Below are 26,787 nucleotides of genomic sequence, written 5' to 3' on the forward strand. Positions count from 1 at the left end.
TCATTGGTGGTTTTCAAAACAAAACCTTAATTGGTGGGTTTCAAAATGCAGCTATGAAAAACACCACTTTAGCGGCAGGGTCATGTTATTTACCCAACCCTTGTGGGGTATATAGATTACAGTAGATCTTCGCTCAGTTCTGTAAGTAAAACTTAACTCATGGATGTCGGGATTCCTCCAATTTTCTTTGTTTAATGCTGTAAACACCATTAGCGACTGTTTAAAAAGCTAATCATATGTGTTTGTGGTTTATAATATTTTACAAGCCCGGTTACGCCACTGTTGGACTTCCGGTCTTGTTTGAAACACTTTTTTAAACCTTAAATACAAAACACACTTATTTTGTAACATTTCAAACATACAAAACACAAAAATAATTCAGGTGGCGTCCAAATGTGAAAACTTTGGGGAGGGGGGGGGGAACACTTTTGCAGGCCACTGTAGTAAGTAAGATTCCCATTCGTTAAAATCCACCATCTCTTGTCTTCCCCCATCCAAAACCTTGATCTTTTCTACTCCTGTTAATTCATCCCAGATTCACTTTTTTGAAATACCAACTTCTTTCCTGGAAGTCCTAGCAGTGCCATGTGTTTTATACCTCTCTCACCCCCCCCCCCCCTCATCCCCCCTTCCCATGACTCCTCCCCCCAAGCTCTCTCCCTCCCACAGATCTCCCAATGTCCCTGTTCTCTACTGTTGTACTTGTGTGCTTCCCTCTCTCCCCCCATCTTGTCTCCCGCTCCCTTTATCTTATGTTTTATGTGTCAGTTTGTGTTTTTGTGATTAATGTTAGCTCTTACACAAGCCTCGATCTTGTATACAAAAAAGAAAAGAAAAAAATCCCGCTGCTCGATTAGCTGCCGTTACCCCCTTAATATTTCCCCTTCTATGCTTCCCCCCTCGTTCTGGTCCCTCATCCTGCAACCTCTCAGCTTCTACCTCATTCTGCCTCCTCTCATCTTCCTCCTCATCCTGCCCTCTCTCGGCTTTCCCTCATTCCACATCTCTCAGCTTCCCCTTTGTGCCGCCCCTCCCATCTTCCCCTTCATCCTGCCCTATCCCATATTCTCCCTTGTCCCGTCCCTTCTCATCCTCCCTGACCCTCCCCACCGTTCCGCTACTTCACGTCTTCCCCTCCAGCCCGCAACGTCCCAGCCTCCTCCCTATTGTCCATTACCCTTCAAGCCTCCCACCTATATTGGACCCTACCAATGCCTCCTCCCCTGTCCCTCACTGTGTGGACCTCAAACATCCGTGGCCTCCACTCCAATCTGACAGATCTCTCAATCCAGGCTGCTACTGACAGCCCAGACATTATTTGTTTAACAGAATCCTTCCACAGGAAGACCCTGACTCCTTAGTGTCTCTCCCCGGCTATTTTTTCTTTTAATCGCTCTATAGTGCTTAGACTTTTGTAGCTCTGTGAACGATAATATTAAATAATCTCCGACCACATTCCTTCGTGAGAGTCAGGAGTGTTTCGGTCCCCCCCCCCCCCCCCCCCCCCAAAAAATAGAAAAACAAAATGTGCTTTCTCCAAAATGCCAACAGGAGTAGAAAGAATAGCATCGGGCAACACGCCAGGTACTCCTGCTCGTCTTCATAAATGTCAGATTTTAGTGGATTTACGGAATACTAAAAGTCCTGTTGACCTGGCTCAAGATGGTGTAAGTTTGGTTTCTCCATTGTGATTCTAATAAAGTAGACAGCCAGTGGAGGTGGATGATTCCCTGATTATATTATTTTGTCTCATGTTCCCATTTGTTTGCTTTCTGTGCAGCCACTTGCTCACCCACCCCTTGTCCCCATCCAGGAACGAGCGAGAAGGCATCCCAGCACCACTCCTGCATGAGCTTGATGTGTGCGTGGAGATCCCACAGCGTGGAGTCGTGCGCTCTCTGAACGTGCACGTGAGCGGTGCACTACTCATTTGGGAGTACGCCAGGCAGCACCTTATCGACTCGTGAGCTTGGTCGTCACCTGGCTCACACAACAAAATGGTAAATTCAACATTTATATCTCCAGTCTTGCATGGACTCTTGATCGGTTGGATAACCCGAGTGCACTGTTATCAATAAATACTTGCAAGAAGAAAGCGATAAAGTTGATTAGAAATAACAATAAGCTGCTTCAAAAGTGGTTTTGGAGCTTTGGACCTTTACCACATTATTCACAGGTAGTTTAAGTTTAGACTTAACCAAAGTCTGTATCAAACTGTTGACTTTTTCAAAATGGATTTCCTTGATGGTTGCAAGTTTTGTGAATAAAACGCTTGCATAACTAGGAGTTTGAAAATCAGCATTTTTACAGAGTGGGCATCACAGTGTAAACTACAACAGCATTTGTTGGAGCGCATACCTCCGCCAGGTCGAACAGTTTAAGTTTTGTACCCCACTGATCGGCCGGATCTTGATCCGGACCTCAACAAAAAATCGAATAGGCTTGTTCATGTCACCGAACCAACTCATCCACTTGGTTTTGTCATAATCGGTCAAAAAACCGTTATCATAATCCGTCATTCTATATATTGTGTATGGCCCGATGATGAAGAATGCAATGGCCATGGTGAAGAATCACTTTTTTTTTAATTTTAATCTTTTATCCAGATCCGTATTTGGATCTCCACCAAAATCGAATCAATTCATCCTTGTCACACACCCAACCGTCCACCAAGTTTCATCTGAATCCGTCCATAACTTTTTGAGATATCGTGCTATATATTTGTTTTAGCCCTATCACTCAATGGTGAAGAATCACTTGAAAAAATACTGGATCCAGATCCGTATTTGGATCTTCACCAAGATTGAATAAATTTTGCCTTGTCACACACCCAACCTGTCCACCAAGTTTCGGGTGAATCCGTCCATACCTTTTTGAGATACCATGCAAAATATTGTTTTTGGCCCTATCTCTCAATGGTGAAGAATCACGTAAAAAAATTATAGTATCCGGATCAGCATCCAAATCTTCTCCAAAATCTAATCATTTCGTCCTTGTCATACACCCAACCTCTCCACCAAATTTCGGCCGAATTTGTCCACAATATCTTTGAGATATCCTGTTCACAGACAAAGAGACAGAGACAGACAGACTAGAAATCACTCAGAGCGACACATGTAAAAACAAATAAAATCAAGAAAAACGTCATGCATAGCAGGATACTTGCAAAAGCCCTAAAATAAATTTGACTTTAAAATAAGTGGCGGTTGAATTCAGTGACATGGCATGCAAATCCTGTTCAAATTATGTCAATCGAATGAAAAATTATGGTTTTAGAAATTAGGCCTATGTTGACCTTTTGACCTCAAAAATAATTGATGGTTGAATTAATTGAGCTGATATGCAAATCCTCTTCAAATTTCAAGTCAATCGGATGAAAATTCAGGATTTTAGAATTTCCACTTAAGTTGTTGACCTTTGGCCTATGTTGACCTTTTGACCTTTGACCATTGAGTATCTTTTGACCTTTGACCTCAAGAATAGTTGGTGGTTGAATTTAATGCCCAAATGTGTAAATCCAGTTCAAATTTCAAGTCAATGGGATGATAATTGACAATTTTAGAAAGTTGGCCTACGTTGACCTTTTGGCCTATGTTGACCTTTTGACCTATGTTGACCTCACGTCGACCAAAAACTTTACAAAACCCTGTCGTGTTCCATCGCAGGAACGTTGCTTCCAATCTGCAAAAGTTGCAGAATGATCAGGTAAGCAATTTTGGCTGTAGGCGAGCGGACAGACAAATGAAAAATCGGTCAGAGACCGAGGACTTGCCGGAATGTACTTTTTATCGGCCATTTTGGACAAATATGGCGGCCGAACTACGTGACCGATGACGTCATCATTATTTGTTTTCTAAACTAATTTATTCCTTGATGATGCTCAAGAAATTTCATCTTGATCGGATGAAGTTTTGTACATGTCGAATTATGACGTCATAATGGAGGCCTTGGGGCGAGAGAGTTAAAAATTGGGCAGTCTATTCCAGGGCAAGACAAGTATGTGTGTAAAGTTTGGCGATTCTATGTGCAACGGTGTAGACGTAGTACTGCGAACAAACAGACAGACAGACAGACAAACAGACAAACCAACCAACTAACATACTTGCCGGAATCTTTTCCGGCAAGTAACAAACAAAACAAATGAAAAATCACTCATGAGCGACACTTGGAAAAAGAGAACAAAGTAGAATGGCACTCGGTAGAGCATCCTTTTGACCTCAAAAATAATTAATGGTTGAATTCAGTGACCTGAAATGAAAATCTTCTTCATATTTTAAGTTAATCAGATGAAAATTGACAATTTTAGAAATCTGGTCTATGTTGAACTTGTGACCTATGTTGACCTCAAATATAATTGGTGGTTGAATTCAGTTCGCTGATATGAAAATCCTATTCAAATTTCAAGTCAATCAGATGAAAATTGAGGATTTTAGAAATCTGAAAAAGTGGTTGACCTTTGGCTTATGTTGACCTTTTGACCTCAAAAATAAATAGGATTCTGTCGGAGCACCAACTCTACCATTTGGTGAAGTTTCGTGAAGATCAGTTTAAAATTGCGACTTGTAGGCAAGTATAAGTGAGCGGACAGACAAACAAACACACACACAAAATTTTCAAAACACATTTCAAAATCATCCACCTTTAAGGAAATCAATGCTGTCTGTTTCGCAGCAGCATTATTTATTCAAGAAAAAGTAACGGGCAAACAACACCAGAAGAAGAAAAAAAAACCAGGCCCTACAAATAGAAACCAAATAACACCTTGGAGACAAGAGATTAGAGACACAAAGAGAGCCACTGCAGAAGGAAGTAAGACAAATAAAACAGTGTGGGAAAGGAAACAGACACCCAAAACTAAAAAAGAGAATCCAAAGAATAAAAAACAAACACCAAATCGAAGCCAAAGACCTCGAGTGCTTGCGTGCTGAAAACAAACTAACTGAAAATAGAAAACATAACCTCCACCAAACTTTGGTGGCGGAGGTAATGATAGCAAGGAAGATTTAAAAAAACTATGAAGAAGGAAAAAACAGGAGAAAACAAAACCACATGTTTGAAAGTAACCCGGAGAGATTTTACCATAAATTGGGGAAACAAAAACAGAATGCGTCAACTCCCCCTGAAAAAGAAAAACTGGAAAAATTCTGGAAAGGAATTTTTGAAGAACGAAAAAAACATAACAAGGAAACAATAGATCCCAAGCTTGAAAAGAAGAAGCAACATCTAGAGGAAATTCCCCCAGTGATTATCGGAATTCCAAAGGCTCATTGTCAAGAACTCCATATGGGGAAGAAGTGTTGTTAACGGTGATGTCATTGGTGCCTTAATTATGATGTCATAATTTGACAAGGACAACGCCAAGGACAACGAGATCAAGCCATTGGAGGAAAGGAAGGATTTGATATCGGAAGCGATGATGGATTCCATGACCTTGCTGGTGATTGGGAGCAGGCTGATTGGTCTGTAGTTGAAGGGATCTGTTTTTCACCTTTTTATGTAAAATGGTAATGTTGGCTGATTTCCAGGCAGATGGTAGATTACGTTGAACAAATGAGAGGGTGAGTAGAACAGAGAGAGGATGTGCTAGAGCAGCAGAGCAGGTTTTTAGGATCCGTGAGTTGATGCCATCTTCTCCGTTTGCAGAATCGGAGTCGAGGTTTGACAGAAACTTCTCCACCTTTTCGGGAGAGAAGGACACAGAGTCCAGTTGCGTCTGAGTGTGACTGGGTAAGGTGGGTACACATATCGATGGGTTTCAGATGCACTATTTTGAAGCAAACACAGAGTTGACGCATTCAGACTTTTTCATGGGCAACAACTTGGAGCCATTTAAGCTAAGGGCGAGGATGGAAGGGAAAGAAACACCAGAAACAGACTTGACAAGATACCACCAGGATTTGGAGAGGCAGACATTTTGAGAGTTCAATCTTGAGATTAGAGAGATATTTTTCCTGGCTCTCCTGAGGGTAGACACACACTTGTTCCAAGTTTTGTGGAAGGAACTGAGATTGCCTTCAGTTGGATTAGACTTCCAGGAGTCAAAGACAAGTTGTTTCAGGGCGACTGCCTCACCACAGGCGTCAGTGTACCATGGGCAGGAAGGAAGGTAAGACAACTGAAGACGAGATGGGATAAATCTGTGCATGAGAGGAGAGATCAAATTTATTTGGAAGAATTCCCAGGATGAGTTGACGTCAGAAACAGTAGAAATGGGAGACCCGTCTGATCCCCTGTCCGAGCCTGTTGTTCAACGTTATCAAAGACTTGCTGTGTGTCTGGTTGAACACATGATAGGCGGTGGCTTTGCCCAGTGGGGTAGGTACACCAGAGATATTCCGCAACAGTTGTTTTGACATGATGAGGGCAGTCTCTGTTGTTGGCTGGTCAGCCATCACTCTTCCAGATTCCTGTAGCTCCAGCCCTTTGTTTCAGAGCAGCGTGGCTGTGAAGTTGAAAATTAAGTCAGGAACTATCTGCTTGGCAGCATCAAAAGAAATCTCAGTGGACAGTAGGTCTTGGCCTTGTCTTTTGCATAGCTTGGAATCTGCTCTGAGTATCTTAGCAGCACACTGTAGTGTATAATGCTTGTCATCCTCATGTAGTTCTATTTCCAGATCCTTCAGCTTCTCAAGGGTGTCACCGAGGGGTACATTTGATGTACAAATGAAGCCTGACCCATTGCTTTGGTTGATGATGGAAATACACTTGCCAAAGTGCTGTTGCAGCTTCCATTTAAGGAGCTTGATCTGTATTCATCTGCAGTCTTGACTCCCGACTCGTGAAGAATGGTCTTATCAGGAAGCCACACATCTCTTGAAAGAGTGGGGCCTCTAACTGTTGTATGAGATGAGTGAGCGCGATGTCGTACATGTTTTGTTGTGCAAATATTCCAGTAGGGAGGCGCTGAGCTTTGAATGCGGCCATGCATGTTTTATGGTAGCATATGTCATTAGCTATCATATCAAGTCCTTGGCCAATGGGTCTCAGCAGAACTTCTTCTCTGTCCAGCTTCTTCGCTTTTTCAGTGATGACCTCTTGGCTGATTCCTGTTCACATTTTGGATGTTGCCTCTAAGCCACCGTTTCCCACATATTGTGCATGTATTCTTTGCAACAAATGTTGATGTGGGTTGTCGGGTGAGCATGTTGGACTACTGAGAAGACTTACTGCATCCAGGCTGGGAAATGTCTTCACACTGGGTACTCTTTCCTATCTGTTTCTTCTCCGTGAGTTTGTAGCCCTTTTCATTCATATACCAATTCTGCCATTTCTCATGCCACTTTGACAAATTGTCAGTCATGCAGTTACATCAGGACGCAGTCTTGTGAAGATCTCATCTTGTCATGCTGTTATGGCCACAAGAAGCCTGTCCTTGGTTGTGGCCTGGATATTGTTGAGACCTTTCACATCCTGTCCTCTGCATTTGATGCACTTGATGCAGTCAGTGGGTGTTTCCTCCCGTCTCCTCTTCAGAGGTGGTTCTTGCTTGAAAGACAAACCGCACTGCACCTCTCGTTTAACTGACTGACTTGCCATCTTGCCTCCGTCACCTGCAAAAAAAATAATGTGTTAGTAACCCAACACCATTCAACAACTAAAACAACATAGCCACATAAAATTATATAGACTAGCAACGGTACCCACCCTATGGGCGGGGCTTCAATTGGGAGGCCCAAATGAAAAGGCTAAATATCAGAAATTGAAGGCTTTTTTTCTTTTAAACGATTTATATAAACATCTGTTAAATCTCAATCGGTGCAGCCGTTTGTGCGGCACCCGGGAAAATAACGTCATGCGGGAGCAAGTATCAGCAGGATGTGGCAGTGTGGGAGTCCACGTTTCTGATCCTCCTTCATGCCGAAGTAGCCCACCACTTCTCCAAGCATTCCGCTCTTCAGATCTGCCATGAGAGATTTAAGCTTGATACTGAAGACGCGTGCAGTTAGTACTCCCGATGTCGTATGTACACTCCCGATTTCCTTTCCGCATATCTCGTGGGATTGTGAGTTGGAGAGACGGCCATGATGGCGGGGAGGGGGTTGGAATTCTCTCAAGCAGGGATTCAACCCGTGTCCTTATAAAAGGTCTTTGTCCGAGGTCACCGAGTCCGATCGGTGTAGCCGTGCAGCGATCGGTGCAGCCGTTTGTGCGGCACCCGGGAAAACAACATCGTCACGATGGAAACATCATCACAATGAACGTTATGTGAACGCGAATGTTATGCGGGAGTTCAAACCTGAGAATGCTGGAGACTAAAGCTGAAATTGGAAAAACTAAATACCCTATTTTACTCCTGGAGATCCCAGGATTACCCACCCAAAATATCGTTGCGATCGGTTCAGCCGATTTTGTGGTACCTTCGAACGGACAGACAGACAGACAGACAGACAGACAGACAGACGGACGGACATTTGGTGAATTATCGTAAGATGTGAATATAAAACTGCAGGTAAATGTACAAAATTAACAAGCAAATTTGGCTGTGATATAATTATTTCCCTATAAAGCAAAAAGGTCGCTCTGGGCTTTCAGTTAATCATTCACGAGTTATCACAATGTGCCATTTTTGCAGGTACGGTCATGTTCGTGAGGGGCTGTAGATGTATATTTGTATAATTTATGGGTCAGAACCCTTTATAATATCCCATGTCTGTTTTCCCCTTAATGTTGGGGTTTTCCCCCTGGGTAATAGGCTACTATTATTAACAACTCTGACATGGTTTGTTAAACTTTGTGATAATCCTCATACTCTATCACAGAGTTTCTGTGCTGCCAAAGCATCTCCTTGAGCAACGGTTATACTGGGTGGTTTGTCATTGTCTTCCCAGCAGTATTTTTCAGGGTGCTGGTGATAGCTTGTCAACTCTTCGCGAAGAACATCGTGGGGATCTTTAACGTCCACCAAATAATATCGGCAGACGGGACGTCGTTTAATGTCCATCGGAGGGACGACACACATTGATAAATTCACCTAGTCTGTGAAGCACTGGGATGACAGTTTATAGCTGGGCCGGGATTCATACCCGGGCTAGACAGCTTCGAGGCAAGTGTGCGTACCTCTTGGCCATCCTGTCAGCCCAGGTCTTATTTAAACTGCGATTCCATGTTGTATTTATACGTTTAAACGGTATCTCATTTGGGATCATGCATTTATTCTGGTTGGGTGTTGAGTTTTGCCTGCGTGCGGATCTTTTTACAGAGTGGGAAGCATCCATCGGAAACAGGAGACAGCAGTGAAGGTGCGAACATACAAATGCATGGACAGACACCATGCTTCACATTATACAATAGAGTGTGGACTTTCTAATTTTCAAAAAATAAAAAATATTTTCAAAAGAAAAAAAATGTTTGAGTCATTTTTTGAGTTACCTTAATAAGATTGTGAGAAAAAAACCTCAATCAAAGCTTTTGTCTTTCTTTTATAAGCATAAAACCTGAATTGTTTAGCAGATAGGGAAAGTGCAAATGCTCTTATACATTACAATGGACACCTCCTTCAACTAACACCAGGTCTGTGTTACCAAAAGCTCAACTATTATCAAGTTAAACCACCAGCTTCTGCTATCAACTTAAACTCGCAGATTGCGATATCAACTTAAACTTGCAGATTCTTGTATCAACTTAAACTTGCAGATTCCAGTATCAACTAAACCAGCAACGTCTGGTGTCAACTTAAACTAGAAGCTTCTGTTAGTGACTTGAACTAGCAGATTATAGTATCAACTTAAACGAGGATATTCTAGTATCAAACTAAACTAGCAACTTCTGGTGTCATCTTAAACTAGAAGCTTCTAACATCAACTTACACTAGCAGAGTCTGGTAATAACTTAAAGTAGCAGAATCTGGTATCAACTTACATTAGTAGAGTCTGGTATCAACTTACACGAACAGATTCTGGTATCAACTTAAATAACGATATTCTAGTATTAACGAAAGTAGCAGATTCTGTTATCAAATTAAACTAGCAGACTCTAGTATCAACAAAACTAGCAACTTTCTAATCTTCATGAATGATCTCTCCAACTCTCTGGAAAATCCTCTCTATCTCTTTGCTGATGACTCCATTCTCTGCTGCTCCATATCTCGACCCTCAGATTGTCAAGCTGCAACCTCCTCACTCTCTGCAGACCTGGATAAAATCACAGACTGGTCAAACAAGTGGAACATGTCTTTTAATCCTGACAAATCTCACACTCTTACTATGTCTCTCTGACAAGACCGTCTGGAAAACCCTCCCATCTACTGTCTCAACAATCCTCTTGAAGAAGTTCTGTCACTCAAGCTTTTGAGTCTCACTATCTGCCAGGATTTTTCCTGGGAAAACCCCATTTCCAAGCTGGCCTCCAAAGGTAGTCACCGACTGGGCATCCTCCGTCGTGCGATGTCCTTCCTCGGCACTTCTGAGCTCCTCAAAACATACAAAGCTTCATCCGCATCTTGATCGAGTACTGCTCTCCCATCTGGGCTGGTGGTCCTGCCTCACACCTAGCTCGGCTTTGCGGCCGCCAATGCGGCCAATAGTACAACACTAATTTTTGTCACGTGGTGCCATTTCAACCAATCGGCTTGCAAGAATCTTTTTATGTGGGATATAATACACTCTATTTGTGCTGGACTATTCAACGTGCCTGGTTCAACTTTACAGCCTGGTCTGGCCAGCACAGACATTGGGCAAGGTATGAACAGTCAGTGTTCGCGCTGGTGTTCATCTTTCAACATTTTGGCGTGTTAATTTCGTTATTCAAACAAGCTTCACGTCCGGTCGGCTTCAAGATGTCGGCCTCAAAGAAAAAGTGTCGTCAGTATTCCGTTGAATACATCAAGTATGGATTCATTCCATCTCCGACGAACAAACAGTTACCGATGTGTTTGTATCACGCTGTCCAATGAAGCAATGAAACCATCTCGACTGAGCGAGCACTTGAGTAAAAAGCACAATGATAAGGCTCGCGCAGAGGTCAGCTATTTCCAATCGCTGAAAGAGAAATTTGAGAAGCGATCCACGGTAACGACGATGTTCAAAGCCAGCCAAGAACTCGTGGATACAGGACTGGAAGCGTCGTATAAGCTGTCAATGCTCATCGCCAGATCTGGAAAACCATATTCAATCAGCGAACAGTTGATCAAACCAGCTGTTGGGGGAGTGATAAAAACCGTTATGGGCCAGGATCCGAATCCAGTTCTCTCGTCGATTGCGCTCAGCAATGATTCCATGGCCAGGCGGATTGATGAAATGTCATCAGATGTAGAAGACAAGCTGTGTAGTGAGCTGAGAAGCACACACTTCGCCATCCAGCTGGATGAGTCCACTTTGCGTGACAGTGAAGCTCTGTTACTCTGCGACGTTTGCTTCGTCCGTGATCAGGAAATGGTGGAAGAAATGTTGTTTGCCCGCTCTCTCCAGACCGATACGAAGGGTTCTTCCATCTTCCAAACGTTGGAGAAGTACTTTACTGATAAGAACATACCGATGGAGAACATTCTCGGTTGCGCGACGGACGGGGCACCAGCGATGGTTGGCCGCCAGCGTGGTTTTATTGCGCTTCTGAAGAACCAGGTACCGTCCGTGTTCGCCACTCACTGTGTCGTGCACCGCCAGCATCTTGCAGCAAAAGCTCTCAGCACCAGACTTCATACATCACTCCAAACAGTAATCAAAGCAATGAATAAAATCAAGGTGTCGTCTCTGCATGATCGGCTGTTTCGTCAGCTTTGCCAGGAGAACGATGAGACATTCGAGCGGCTCCTGTTGCATACCGAAGTTCGATGGTTGTCCAAAAGCGCTTGTTTGACCCGTTTCCATGCACTCTTCTCAACAGTGGTCGAGTTTCTGTCGGAAATTGATACGGAGCTATCGGAGAAAGTGAATGCGATCGAGCATGATGTGGCTTACCTCACGGACATATTCAGTATACTGAATGATGTCAACAAACAACTCCAGGGTGACCATATGACGCTAATTAAAGCAAAGAAAGTGATCGGCGCGTTTGTAACCAAGGCGACTCTGCACAGGGAAACCCTCGACCGCAGAGATATGTACCACTTTCCCCGGTTGGCAAAGGAAACTGCCGTTTCTGATGAAGAGCTGCTCGTTTATTGCAATCATCTTGAGAAGATTCGTGGAGATATGGAGCAGCGTTTCAGAGACATGCTAGAACTGTCAGTGCCAGCATGGGTGATCAACCCATTCAAATGTGACATTCAAGATGTGAAGCGCGAATTACAGGACGAAATTATCAACCTCCACAATGATGATGAGGTGAAGGCAAGATTCTCGCAGCATGAATACGGCAAATTCTGGATTCTGGAGCGGGGCGAATACCGCGCAATGTGGACAGAGGCAGAACTGCTGCTGATGGCGTTCCCCACATCATACCTCATTGAAAGAGGGTTCAGCGCCGTGATGGTTCTGCTGACCAAGTATCAAATCCGCCTTGACATTACCAAGAGGGGCGATCTGCGTCTCCACCTCACTGAGGTGGAGCCAGACGTTCGTAATCTCGCAGCGAGTCACCAGGCCCACCCTTCACACTAACGGTATTTGGGCCTGTGATAAGAATCCCAGTTTGCCTCACCTGGACCTGTTCTGCTGAAACATTGTAGGTCGTGCAAAATAAAATAAAAAGTAAAGTAAAATAAAGTAAAATATTATTCAGAAAATATTTGGCTTCTGTTATTTTTGCTTCCTATCTACATAAATTCTGGGTGTCCGACCACGAACGATAGGACAAGGGGGGGCATTGGGCCGGTCCAAGAGGGCAGAAGGGGGCGGTAGTCCAAAAATGTTTGAGAACCAATGTTCTAGAGGCTTGACCCTAGATCTACTGTAATCTATATACCCCAAAAAGAAAAAGAAATGGCCTTTCCTGCCGCTCCCCTCGGGTTAGGGTTTACTTGTATTTTAAATAGTAATTGATCCACAGTGAGATAAAGGTAATCTGGAAAAAAGGAATCCATTTCTCTCACCGCGGATCAATCAACATTTAAGTTATTTAATTAATATTTGTCCTGATTATATGCTTCATTTTAATAACAGAAGTATTCTCATCACCACACACAGAAACGAGTCGTTGTTGACTCTCCATTCCACATGACAAACTTTCGCTTTTCCATATTTTTCTCCTTTCTGGATCACGAGGATGAAGATACATCTCCCTTCCTCTGCTCGATTGGAACAGTCCCATGCTGAACAGTACGTCATCTTTTACTCCCCAAAACCAACTTCAGAATGAAAAATACCAACGATGTGATGAGGTGTTTAGGGTTAGAGTCCACACAGATGCACCGAAATATCGCGTTGCGCTCAGAGAAGATGAGTAACAAAATGGCGCCTTGTGGTCATGTGATTGCGTATCTTCCAATCACAATCGTTTTCGCTCCCGCTGAACTCTGATATGCTGTGGCTCTGACCACAACCCCACTTCCCCCATAAGCAATGTGCGTGCGTCTGGCCATCGACAGGCCTTGTATTCTAGCAGCATTAACTTGGCCTCCAGCAAAGTTGTGAGAAAAGTAAAATGGCGGTTTCAGGAGGAAGCAATCTTCGCTCAAGACAGAGTAACGACCCGATCCATATGATTTTGCCCTGACTCGTCGTGAACCAGGACCCACTGCTGATAAAACAGGGTTGGAACTGAGATTACGCCCAAAGTCAGCCTGGAGGTGGAGAGACGCAGCCACAACATCCCTGAACCGATCGGTCCACCTTGACTGCCAGTGGATGGTGCCGCTGTGATTTGTGTAGGCGAATGTCGGTGAAAATCGAATGTGTATGAGCCATGAGATTTCATCACATAATAACGAAAACCCCTCCATCCATCACATCCCTCCCTCCAATCACCCCCACATCCCTCCAATCACCCTGATATCCCTGCAATCGCCCATATATCCCTCCAATCACCCCCACATCCCTCCAATCGCCCAGATATCCCTCCAATCGCCCATATATCCCTCCAATCACCCCCACATCCCTCCAATCGCCCAGATATCCCTGCAATTGACCAGATATCTCTCCAATTGACCAGATATCCCTGCAATCGCCCCAAACCCTCAAATCACCCCCACATCCATCCAATCGCCCCTATATCCCGACAAACGCCCCAATCACCCCCACATCCCTCCAATCGCTCCAATCACCCCCACATCCCTCCGATCGCCCCGATATCCCAACAAACGCCCCAATCACCCCCACATCCCTCCAAATCGCCCTGATATCCCTCCAATCGCTCTGATATCCCTTCAATCGCCCCAATCACCCCCACATCCCTCCAATCACCCAGATATCCCTCCAATCGCCCCAATCACCCCCACATCCATCCAATCGCCCCGATATCCCTACAAACGCCCCAATCACCCCCACATCCCTCCAATCGCCCTGATATCCCTGCAATCGCCAAGATATCCCTGCAATCGCACAGATATTCCTGCAATCGCCCAGATATCCCTCCAATTGACCAGATATCCCTGCAATCGCCCCATTCCCTCAAATCGTCCCCATATCCCTCCAATCGCTATGATATCCCTCCAGTCGTCCTAACATCCCGACAAACGCCCCAATCACCCCCACATCCCTCCAATCGCCCTGATATCCCTCCAATCGCCCCAATATCCCTCCAATCGTCCCAATCACCCACACATCCATCCAATCGCCCCAATATCCCTCCAATCTCCCTGGTATCCCTCCAATCACCCTGATATCCCGCCAATCGCCCCGATATCCCTCCAATCGCCCCAATATCCCTCCAATCACCCCGATATACCTCCAACCACCCCGATATTCCTCCAATCGCTCCCTATCCCTCCAATCACCCCAATCCATTCGATGTCCCTCCAATCGCCCTGATATTCCTCCAATCGCCCCCTATCCCTCCAATCGCCCCTATCCCTCCAATCGCCCCCAATCCACCCGATATCCCTCCAATCGCCCTGATATTCCTCCAATCGCCCCCAATCCCTCCAATCGCTCCCTATCTCTCCAATCGCGCCCAATCCATTCGATATCCCTCTAATTGCCCTGATATTCCTGCAATCGCCCCTATCCCTCCAATCGCCATAATATTCCTCCAATCGCCCCCTATCCATCCAATTGCCCCCTATCCCTCCAATCACCCCCACATCCCTCCGATCGCCCCGATATCCCAACAAACGCCCCAATCACCCCCACATCCCTCCAAATCGCTATGATATCCCTCCAATCGTCCTAACATCCCGACAAACGCCTCAATCACCCCCACATCCCTCCAATCGCCCTGATATCCCTCCAATCGCCCCAATATCCCTCCAATCGCCCCAATCACCCCCACATCCATCCAATCGCCCCAATATCCCTCCAATCACCCTGATATCCCGCCAATCGCCCCGATATCCCTCCGATATCCCTCCAATCGCCCCAATATCCCTCCAATCACCCCGATATACCTCCAACCACCCCGATATTCCTCCAATCGCTCCCTATCCCTCCAATCACCCCAATCCATTCGATGTCCCTCCAATCGCCCTGATATTCCTCCAATCGCCCCTATCCCTCCAATCGCCCCCAATCCACCCGATATCCCTCCAATCGCCCTGATATTCCTCCAATCGCCCCCAATCCCTCCAATCGATCCCTATCTCTCCAATCGCGCCCAATCCATCCGATATCCCTCTAATTGCCCTGATATTCCTCCAATCGCCCCTATCCCTCCAATCGCCATGATATTCCTCCAATCGCCCCCTATCCATCCAATTGCCCCCTATCCCTCCAATCACCCCGACATACCCTCCAATCGCCCTGATATTCCTCCAATCGCCCTGATATTCCTCCAATCGCCCCTATCCCTCCAATCGCCCTGATATTCCTCCAATCGCCCCTATCCCTCCAATCGCCCTGATATTCCTCCAATCGCCCCTATCCCTCCAATCGCCCTGATATTCCTCCAATCGCCCTGATATTCCTCCAATCGCCCTGATATTCTTCCAATCGCCCCTATCCCTCCAATCGCCCTGATATTCCTCCAATCGCCCTGATATCCCTCCAATCGCCCTGATATTCCTCCAATCGCCCTGATATTCCTCCAATCGCCCTGATATATCTCCAATCGCCCTGATATCCCTCCAATCGCCCTGATATTCCTCCAATCGCCCTGATATTCCTCCAATCGCCCTGATATTCCTCCAATCGCCCCCTATCCCTCCAATCGCCCTGATATTCCTCCAATCGCCCCCTATCCCTCCAATCGCCCCCTATCCCTCCAATCACCCCGACATCCCTCCAATCCCCCTCCACACCCCTCCAATCGCCCCCTATCCCTCCAATTGCCCCCTATCCCTCCAATCACCCCGACATCCCTCCAATCGCCCTGATATTCCTCCAATCGCCCCCTATCCCTCCAATCACCCCCATCCCTCCAATTGCCACAATATCCCTCCAATCGCCCCGATATCCCTCCAATCACCCCCTATCTCTCCAATCGCCCCCACATCCCTCCAATCACCCCCTATCTCTCCAATCGCCCCCAATATCCCTCCAATCGCCCGGATATCCCTCCAATCACCCCCTATCTCTCCATTCGCCCTGATATCTCTCCAATTGCCCCGATATCCCTCCAATCACCCCAAGAACCCTCCAATCGCCGCGATATCCCTCCAATCACCCCCTTTCTCTCCAATCGCCCCACATCCCTCCAATCGCCCTGATATCCCTCCAATCGCCCCGATATCCCTCCAATCGCCCCAATATCCCTCAATCACCCCCATATCCCTCCAATCGCCCCCAATATCCCTCCAATTGCCCCGATATCCCTCCAATCACCCACTATCTCTGCAATCACCCCCTATCCCTCCAATCGCCCTGATATTCCTCCAATCACACCCTATCTCTCCAATCGCCCCACATCCCTCCAATCGCCCTGATATCCCTCCAATCGCCCCGATGTCCCTCCAATCACCCCATATCCCTCCAATTGCCCCCTATCCCTCCAATCACCCCGACATCCCTCCAATCGCCCTGATATTCCTCCAATCGACCCCTATCCCTCCAATTGCCCCTATCCCTCCAATCACCTCACATCCCTCCAATCGCCCTGATATCCCTCCAATCACCCAGAAATCCCTCCAATTACCCCGATATTCCTCCAAACGCCCCGATATTCCTCCAACCGCCCCCTATCCCTCCAATCGCCCCCTATCCCTCCAATCGCCCCCAATCCACCCGATAGCCCTCCAATCGCCCTGATATTCCTCCAATCGCCCCCTATCCCTCCAATTGCCCCCTATCCCTCCAATCACCCCACATCCCTCCAATCGCCCTGATATCCCTCCAATCACACCGATATCCCTCCAATCACCCCGATATTCCTCCAATCACACCGATATCCCTCCAATCACCCCGATATCCCTCCAATCGCCCCCAATCTATTCGATATCCCTCCAATCGCCCTCTATCCCTCCAATCGCCCCCAATCTATTCGATATCCCTCCAATCGCCCTCTATCCCTCCAATCGCCCCCAATCTATTCGATATCCCTCCAATCGCCCCCTATCCCTCCAATCGCCCTGATATCCCTCCAATCGCCCTCTATCCCTCCAATCGCCCCCAATCTATTCGATATCCCTCCAATCGCCCTCTATCCCTCCAATCGCCCCCAATCTATTCGATATCCCTCCAATCGCCCTCTATCCCTCCAATTGCCCCCAATCTATTCGATATCCCTCCAATCGCCCTCTATCCCTCCAATCGCCCCCAATCTATTCGATATCCCTCCAATCGCCCCCTATCCCTCCAATTGCCCCCTATCCCTCCAATCACCCCACATCCCTCCAATCGCCCTGATATCCCTCCAATCACACCGATATCCCTCCAATCACCCCGATATTCCTCCAATCACACCGATATCCCTCCAATCACCCCGATATCCCTCCAATCGCCCTGATATCCCTCCAATCACACCGATATCCCTCCAATCACCCCGATATCCCTCCAATCGCCCTGATATCCCTCCAATCGCCCTCTATCCCTCCAATCGCCCCCAATCTATTCGATATCCCTCCAATCGCCCTCTATCCCTCCAATCGCCCCCAATCTATTCGATATCCCTCCAATCGCCCTCTATCCCTCCAATCGCCCCCAATCTATTCGATATCCCTCCAATCGCCCTCTATCCCTCCAGTCGCCCCCAATCTATTCGATATCCCTCCAATCGCCCTCTATCCCTCCAATCGCCCCCAATCTATTCGATATCCGTCCAATCGCCCTCTATCCCTCCAGTCGCCCCCAATCTATTCGATATCCCTCCAATCGCCCTGATATTCCTCCAATCGCCCCCTATCCCTCCAATCCCCCTCCACACCCCTCCAATCGCTCCCACCCCCCCCCCCCCCAACACTTCTCTACCTCTCTCCGATTTCCCGCCTCCCTCGCCCCCGCATCCCCCCTATCCCCCCTATCCCTCCTCCCCCTGGTACTCGCCATTCGCGCACTTTGCCGCGCTCCGCTCAGATCATTCTCTCTCCCACGTGATGCTCGCTCATTGTGCCTCACCATAGCGGAATTTTACGGCGGACGTAGTTTGAGTGCAAAGACCAAGCGAGCCGTGATGCCCTGGGGGCCGTAATAGGTGTCCGGGCTGAGTTGGTGTGACTATTGCAGCGTCGAGGACTCGCCACGTCAACCTGGCTCGCACGACCTGGTACAGGTGACAAGAGGTAGCTCCCAGCGCGGGCCGGTCCGAGTGGCGTCCGGAAAGTCCGCGGAGGGGAAACAGGACTCGAACCTCCTCCGGGCTCCGGTCGAGTTTCCGAGGAACCCGGTGCGATGCCCGACGCTCATGGAAACGTGAGCAGCGCGAACCGTGAGCAGATCGAGAGTGAGCAGGGATGGCGGCTCGCGGTCGAGTTCACGGTGGTGCTCATGTGCGTCGCTGCTGTGGCAGGTGTGCTCTAGGGGTGTCCGTCCGTGTGTCTGCGCTTCATACCCACACCTCCGTCTTCTCACTTGTTGGAAAATAGTCGGCAGTTTGTAAAAGGCTTTTTGTCGTTGGGAAGGTCGACATTCAAATGTCCAGGTGTCCAGCAGGTGAGAGCCGTCATGCTCACATCTTCATCTGGGATTGCTACACCGAATGAAGACCGCTCGGTAATTCAATCGTCCTAAATGAGCATTCATTACCTGTACCTGATGGTAACGAATTCAAATTGTGACCCAAGGAAAGGTAAACTACGGGGTGATGGTAACAAATTCAAATTGCAACCCAAGGAAACATAAACTACAGGGTGATGGTAATAAATTCAAATTGCAACCCAAGGAAAGGTAAACTACAGGGTGATGGTAACGAATTCAAATTGTGACCCAAGGAAAGGTAAACTACGGGGTGATGGTAACAAATTCAAATTGCAACCCAAGGAAACATAAACTACAGGGTGATGGTAACGAATTCAAATTGCAACCCAAGGAAAGGTAAACTACAGGGTGATGGTAACGAATTCAAATTGCAACCCAAGGAAAGGTAAACTACGGGGTGATGGTAACAAATTCAAATTGCAACCCAAGGAAACATAAACTACAGGGTGATGGTAACGAATTCAAATTGCAACCCAAGGAAAGGTAAACTACAGGGTGATGGTAACGAATTCAAATTGTGACCCAAGGAAAGGTAAACTACGGGGTGATGGTAACGAATTCAAATTGCAACCCAAGGAAACATAAACTACAGGGTGATGGTAACGAATTCAAATTGCAACCCAAGGAAAGGTAAACTACAGGGTGATGGTAACGAATTCAAATTGCAACCCAAGGAAAGGTAAACTACGGGGTGATGGTAACAAATTCAAATTGCAACCCAAGGAAACATAAACTACAGGGTGATGGTAACGAATTCAAATTGCAACCCAAGGAAAGGTAAACTACAGGGTGATGGTAACGAATTCAAATTGTGACCCAAGGAAAGGTAAACTACGGGGTGATGGTAACAAATTCAAATTGCAACCCAAGGAAACATAAACTACGGGGTGATGGTAACGAATTCAAATTGTGACCCAAGGAAACATAAAGTACATGGTGATGGTAACGAATTCAAATTGTGACCTGAGGAAAGGTAAACTTCGGGGTGATGTTAACAAATTCAAATTGTGACCTGAGGAAAGGTAAACTACAGGGTGATGTTAACAAATTCAAATTGTGACCCACAGAAAGGTAAACTTCGGGATGATGTTAACAAATTCAAATTGTGACCAACGGAAAGGTAAGCTTGGCCCGCGTGGTCCTGTTCGTCATTTTCATGTTGTGTCGCCTGAATGAACCATTGAATGAATGAATGAGTGTTCGTTTGATGAAACCTACCTGCACCGTGTGTGCAGGTACAGGCACAGCACGTAAAGCACTGCTCGCGGTGCCGAACACGCACCGACTACACGTTTCAAGTTTTCCGTTTATCTTAAATAAACTTTATAAACGTTTTATTAAAATAAAAATTCGCTCTTATTGGTAGATGAGGGTCTAGAATGCAAGAACACGACACTGGGGGTCATGTATACATTGTTTGGGGGTCAAGGGCGGGGCTTGTTTGCGGAAGGAGAGTTCCGCCATATTTGCGTATGTTATAAATGAATGGACGCGTGCAAACTGGTAATAGTTTTCCTTTTAAAACTCAATAAGTGTGTGGTTTGGAGATTTACCATGAAAATGTACTTGTAATTATAAAATAAATAACGTGCAGTTTATTGGTGTGTAATTGTTTGTAACAATAGTGACCGTGCCAATAACTGTGACGTAGGATGACGTGATGAGTGCATGCATGAATGAGTAGACAGATGAGTGAATCGTGCACATACTGCGGGTACCTACCGATACTTTGGAGCACAAAACCCATTCACACTAAATATTTGGAGCGTTTTCTCTTCACCACCATTTCTTACTGGGGGGGGAAATCCCGTTGAAATGAGGGGAGTGGGGGGGGGGCGGGGGGGGGCACAACAATCAACACAACACAGAAGATTATAATAATTTACAAACTTATCTTAGTGAGATATGTGAGATACCCATGTGAGATACCCATGCTACGCATGGGTGGGAGGCCAGAAGCAAACAGGCAATGCAGATACGGCGAATGCTAAAGCATGAAACCAATAAATTACACATTTCTGTAGCACCCTCAGTCGCACGTCAGACATGGACAGCAAGTTCGTGAAGGACTTCCATGAAAAACGTACCCGTTCGCAAACAAACGGGTGCGTTCACTTATAGAAACATCGATCGTGGGTCCGTGGCGAATCTGCATATGGCGATCCGCGAAGTTCACGTTCAGAAAGTAGAAACCATCACGGCATGTCGTCATTCACTTGAACTCGATATCTCTTTTTTTCATTCCAAACAACATAACTCCAATCACAAATTAATCACAAAATAAACTTTTAACAACATTGTTAATGTTTCCTTCATTGTAAAAACTACCAAGTCAACAGTTAAAAGGATTTTGAGCTGATAGGTGTTACGGCCTTGGCAAGACCGATGGAGACAGCGATCTGTTAGCATATACACCACCCAAGTAGCTATGTGGAATTCTCTCATGTAGAGATTAAACTCACGTCATTTGAACTTTGGCCAAGGTCATTATTTACTTTTAATGACGTTTATATACAAATCAAAAGGAAGATAATTGGTTTTGGGTTGTCCTTTCCGCATATCTCGTGGGATTGTGAGTTGGAGAGACAACCGTGATGGCGGGGAGGGGGTTGGTATTCTCTCAAGCAGGGATTCAACCCATGTCCTTATAAAAGGACTTTGTCCGAGGTCACCGAGTCCAATTGGTGCAGCTGTGCAGCGATCTGTGCAGTTGTTTGTGCGGCACCCGGGAAAATAACGTTATGCGGGAGTCCAAACTTGAAAATGCTGGAGGCCAAAACTGAAATTGGAAAAACAATATAGCCTATTTTACTCCAGGGTGTCCCAGGATTACCCACCCAAAATATCGTTGCGATCGGTTCAGCTGTTTTTGCGGTACCTGCGAACGGACGGACAGACAGACAGACGGACATTTGGTGAATTATAGTAAGATGAGGCCATGCCTTTGTAAGGCCGTGTGTAACTTTCTCCACCCCATCCACCCCCCCCCCCCAAACAACAAGATTTTAAGGCCATGTGTAACATTTCCCCCCCCCCCCCCCCATAAGATGTTAAGGCCATGTGAAACATTTCCCCCTCCCCCCTAACAAGATGTTAAGGTCATGTTCAACATCCCCCCCCCCCCCCCAACAAGATGTTAAGGTCATGTTCAACATTCCCCCCCCCCCCCCCCAACAAGATGTTAAGGTCATGTTTAACATTTCCCACCCCCCCTCCCCCCAACAAGATGGTAAGGCCATGTTTAACATTTCCCACCCCCCCCCCCCTCCCCCAAACAAGATTTTAAGGCCATGTTTAACATTTCCAACCCCCCCCCCCCCCCCCCAAGGTTTTACAGCACTTTATCATTTATTCTGTTCTCCAACGCATCAGGATAAACATACAATCGGACAGGATTGATTTATAAGAAACCATACCAGATTTATAAGACATATCACAGAAACCGCTAGGAAAATGAAGTTTCATGCGTTGGTAAAAGTTTACACTGATGAGTGCCTGGTTCGAGGTGTACAGAGCGAGTGAGTAGAACAAACACAATGGTGTAGAGATAGAATGCAGAAATTTGAAAGAAACGAGAAGGAAAGTAAAAGAGAGAATTGGAGGCACACCATTCAAGCTGGATGTAAAAAAACCCCTCAGGAGAGCAGAAAATGTAACAATCGTGAATGAAAAAATAGGAAGAGCTTGAAAAGAAGATTGGCTGAGTGAGTCCTCTGCTTAAAGGGAGGTACTTGGCTGCTTTGCAAAGGTGATACAAGGTGGTTTGCCATTGCCTTTCCAGAAGTCATGGCCTACCATGACAGTATCTATGTCTATCTGTCCTTACCTGGTGTGGTGTGCATCGAGGCCTTCTGGTATGCCCCGCCCAGTGTGCATATCATTAGCACTGTGGCTCCTGCACTTTAAAAACTTTCCCTGAATCCAAGATGACGATTAGATTATTTATTTTAGTTCATTATTCTGTTAATGCAACATGACCTATTGTTAGGAATTTTGTGGTAGTGGTATATAGATCCAGGTAGATCTGCATAGGTATCATGCTCCGGTTGCTGTGATAGGGAATCTCGATGTAATATGTTCTGTTTAGGCGGTTTGTTCGGATTAAGAGTATATTTGTGGTCATACAAGGATGGCTTTGTGATAAGTAGAATAGGGATTAAGCTAATTCCCCGGTGTGTCAAACCTGTGATCATCCATGTGTCCCATATGGCAACGCACACAGACATTAGTTAGGCCCATTAGTTACACCACACAAACACTACTTAAATTCCCTTCCGCCACAATAACAATAAAACTCACAGGAAGCCAGTTCGGGGCACTCCCGATGGAGCCGCAGTCAGCTACAACACCAACTTGCATGGCAACACCTTGAGCAAGGCAGGATGAGGCTCGTGGTTGGTCAAGGTAGGGGCAAGAAGCTGGCCTCTGATTGGTAGAAGGAAGACACCACAGGACGAGGGCCACCGATTGGCGGAGTGGGAGAGGACTGGTGATTGGCCAGGGGAGGGGCAAGAAACTTCCCTCAGATTAGGGGACGTGAGGGGTGAGCAAGAAGTGACGCGGCCATTGGTGGAGGGTTGAGCCTGTGATGTTAGCCGGCGGGGATTGGTACAGAGGACCGATGATGTCTCGGGGCGGCCAATAAAAGGACAAGGAGACCGACATTTTGCCCCCTTCTCCTCTCTCGGTTTTTGGACTGCTCTCTTGCCTTCTGCTTGCCCCGGACTCTTCCTCTTCTCTTCCATTCTTGCGTTGGACCTGTTCCCGTTTTGGACCCTTGCTTATCGGACGTTGGAGAGACGTTGGAGTGCTGACGATCCTCCTTCCCTGCATTCACGCACGGGACCTCGCGAGCGATCGTGCGGGGACGCGAGGCCTGCCGCTCTGCAGCGTGCACGGGCCTAGCAGCGTGCGAATGAGGGCGTATCGAGGCCTACTTCCCACCAACATTGGAGCCGTGTTCGGATGACCTGCTTGAGCCTGATGATCCCCGACACACCTCAGGCAAACGAGATAAGTCCCCACGACAAACACAACGTTTATTTTCATTTATCCACCCCATCTGTGCGTGTGTGTGTCTGCATGTAGGAGCGCTCATTCGGGGGATTTTAGTTACCGGCGCGTTTCATTGTTCAAGGTTCAAGGTCTGGCAATAAAGTCGTGTTTATTTATGCAAATAAAAGCATTTTAGTGTGAATTAATTTGCAGGTTTGAAGACTGCTCGGATCGCGTCAGGTAAAATCTGCCGCTTCTTCTTCCTCTCCTCCTCCTGCGCACATATAGTGTCTGAATTTGAACGTTGTCTCAAAGTAACGCTCGATTGCTATCTGTGATTTCCCGGTCTTCACCGAGGGGAATCACACGACACTATGTTAACAAAGTAAATTTGGAGGTAGGGAGAGAAAAGAAAAAGGAAATTAAGATGGACAGAGAAATGTAAAAAGTAATGAGATGAAAGTTTTTCTTGTTTTTTTTTCTACTTTTCTTTCGGTTTCCTCCACTGTTTTCATGCTTAATGTGTTTTTTGTATTTGTTTGATTGTGTAAAGTGTGGGAAAAAAGAAACAAAGTCAAAAGTGATGGCAATACAGATAGAACTAGATGGTATTCATAGAATACTTACCCTGCGCAGTCAACTTGGTGCGAGCCAACTCTTCTGTTTTTGAAGGGTTTTTTTCTTTGATCCAATATGGCTGCCAGACCACGTGAGCGATGACATCATAAATTTATATTCTCGAATATAATTGTTGTGTAGATCATGCTCAATAAATTTCAAACTGATCAGACTATGGAGTTCTTTACAAGGAGCCACATTAGAAAAATTTCATGGAGTGGTTTTGGAGATATGGAGGTGCAACGTTTTTCAGTTTTTCCAAGATGGCGCCTCTACCACGTGACCTATGAAGTCATAGTTATCATAAAAATTATATCGCAGGAGGCGCTTCTATGGTGAAAAGTTCGTGTCCAACGGACTAACAGTTGTAGAGAAATTTTTTTTTCATACTGATCAGAACAAGCGTTGTACTTGTCGAATTATGATGTCATAATGAAGGCACCAATGACATAATCATTAACCTATCTTATTCCCCATGCAGAATTCTTTACAATGAGGCACGTTTCAATTTTTTCGATGGAGCGATTTTGGAGATAGAGATGTGCAACGTTTTTCGGTTTTTCCAAGATGGCGCCTCTACCACGTGACCTATGAGGTCATAATTATTAAAAATTACACAGCAGGAGGTGCTTCTATGGTGAAAATGTTGTGTCCGCCTGACCAAAAGTTGCAGAAAAAAGAATTCATACTGATCGGATGAAGCGTTATACTTGTCGATTTATGACGTCATAACGAAGGCACTGATGACATCATTAACATATCTTATTCCCCATGGGGAGTATTTGACAATGAGCCATGTTTCCATTTTTTCCATTGAGTGGTTTCGGAGATATAGAGGTGCAACGTTTTTAGATTTTCCAAGATGGCGCCTGCACCACGTGACCTATGAAGTCATAATTATTAAAAATTATACAGGAGGAGGCGCTCCTATGGTCAAAATTTCGTGTCCAGTGGATTAAAAGTTGCAGTGAATTTTTTTTTTCATACTTATCAGAGCAAGTTTTGTACTTGTCGAATTATGACGTCATAATGAACGCACCGATGACATAATCGTTGACATATCCCATTCCCCATGGGGAGTGCTTGACAATGAGACGTTTTTCCAAGATGGCGTCCGTAGCACGTGACCTATGACGTAATAATTATGAATAAAAAATTATACAGGCGGAGGTGCTCCTATGGTAAAAATTTCGTTCAATCAGACCAACGGTTGCTGAGAAAATGAAGTTTTAAAATGCAGACACGCACGTACGCCACACGTACGCACATATGCCACATGTACGTGCGCACCCGAATGCCTGACCCTGCTTTTCGCTCCGCGAGTGCAGGGTAAAAAGATACACGGTGAATATTAGGAATGAGTGAACATCAAATAAATAATTATAAGGAGAAAAAGAATAACAATGAAATGGAGCTTAAACTCTATTTAAATTATATTTGGCCCTCAAGAAAAAGGTCTTTCTCTGATATTGATGTGTCATGTTTTACCGGCAAAATACCATGCTTTATACCATATTCATTATTTTCTCAAAGAACGGAAACAAAATGGCGCACACAGGCCACGTGACTAAAATTTCTGCGTATACAGGGGCTATTTCTACTTCAATCCCTACCCCTTACCCCTCCCCTCCACTCATACACATACATACATACATACATATACACACACACACACACACACACACACACGCATACATACACATATACACACATAAACACACACATACACACACATACACATATACACACACACACACATATATATGTGAAGAATCAGCTCTTCGTTTGCAAAAGAAGTCCACAATAGCCTGGAATGGCGCAGCTTTATTAATAACCAACTTATACGGATCCGGAGGAGACCGACGTCTACAGCAATCTACAGCAAGAACATGCCAAGTCAAGCCTTCCTTAAAACACATTGATTCCCAGTCCATTTATATAGGGACACGTTTTATCAGGAAATCTCCGAGGGAACAAACAACACTGGGAGAGGTTCCTCCCACCGTTATCATTCGGGGGAGTCAGCCTTTCCTTTATCATTTGGACCAATTGTTTTTCTGGGCTCCGAGAAAACAGA

At 45.8% G+C, this 26,787-nt stretch overlaps 1 protein-coding gene across 2 annotated transcripts in view; it reads left to right on the forward strand.

The window, feature by feature from the left end:
• TARBP1 (tRNA guanosine 2 -O-methyltransferase TARBP1) overlaps window positions 1-9,397 on the forward strand; it is a 202,766-nt gene extending 193,369 nt beyond the window's left edge. Inside the window, exons 31-32 of one of the 2 annotated variants that reach the window (XM_068129542.2) lie at window positions 1,814-2,000; window positions 9,200-9,397. In XM_068129542.2, the coding sequence (XP_067985643.2) occupies window positions 1,814-1,967 (154 nt within the window). In that variant the 3' untranslated portion in view covers window positions 1,968-2,000; window positions 9,200-9,397. Of the gene's footprint in view, window positions 1-1,813; window positions 2,001-5,643; window positions 5,733-9,199 lie in introns of those variants that run through there. The other variant, XM_078784136.1, reaches the window with a different exon arrangement.
• The last annotated feature ends 17,390 nt before the right edge of the window (window positions 9,398-26,787 follow it).

The sequence above is a fragment of the Myxine glutinosa genome, chromosome 9, assembly GCF_964187855.1.
Source record: "Myxine glutinosa chromosome 9, kmMyxGlut1.1, whole genome shotgun sequence".
NCBI classification, from domain to species: domain Eukaryota; kingdom Metazoa; phylum Chordata; class Myxini; order Myxiniformes; family Myxinidae; genus Myxine; species Myxine glutinosa.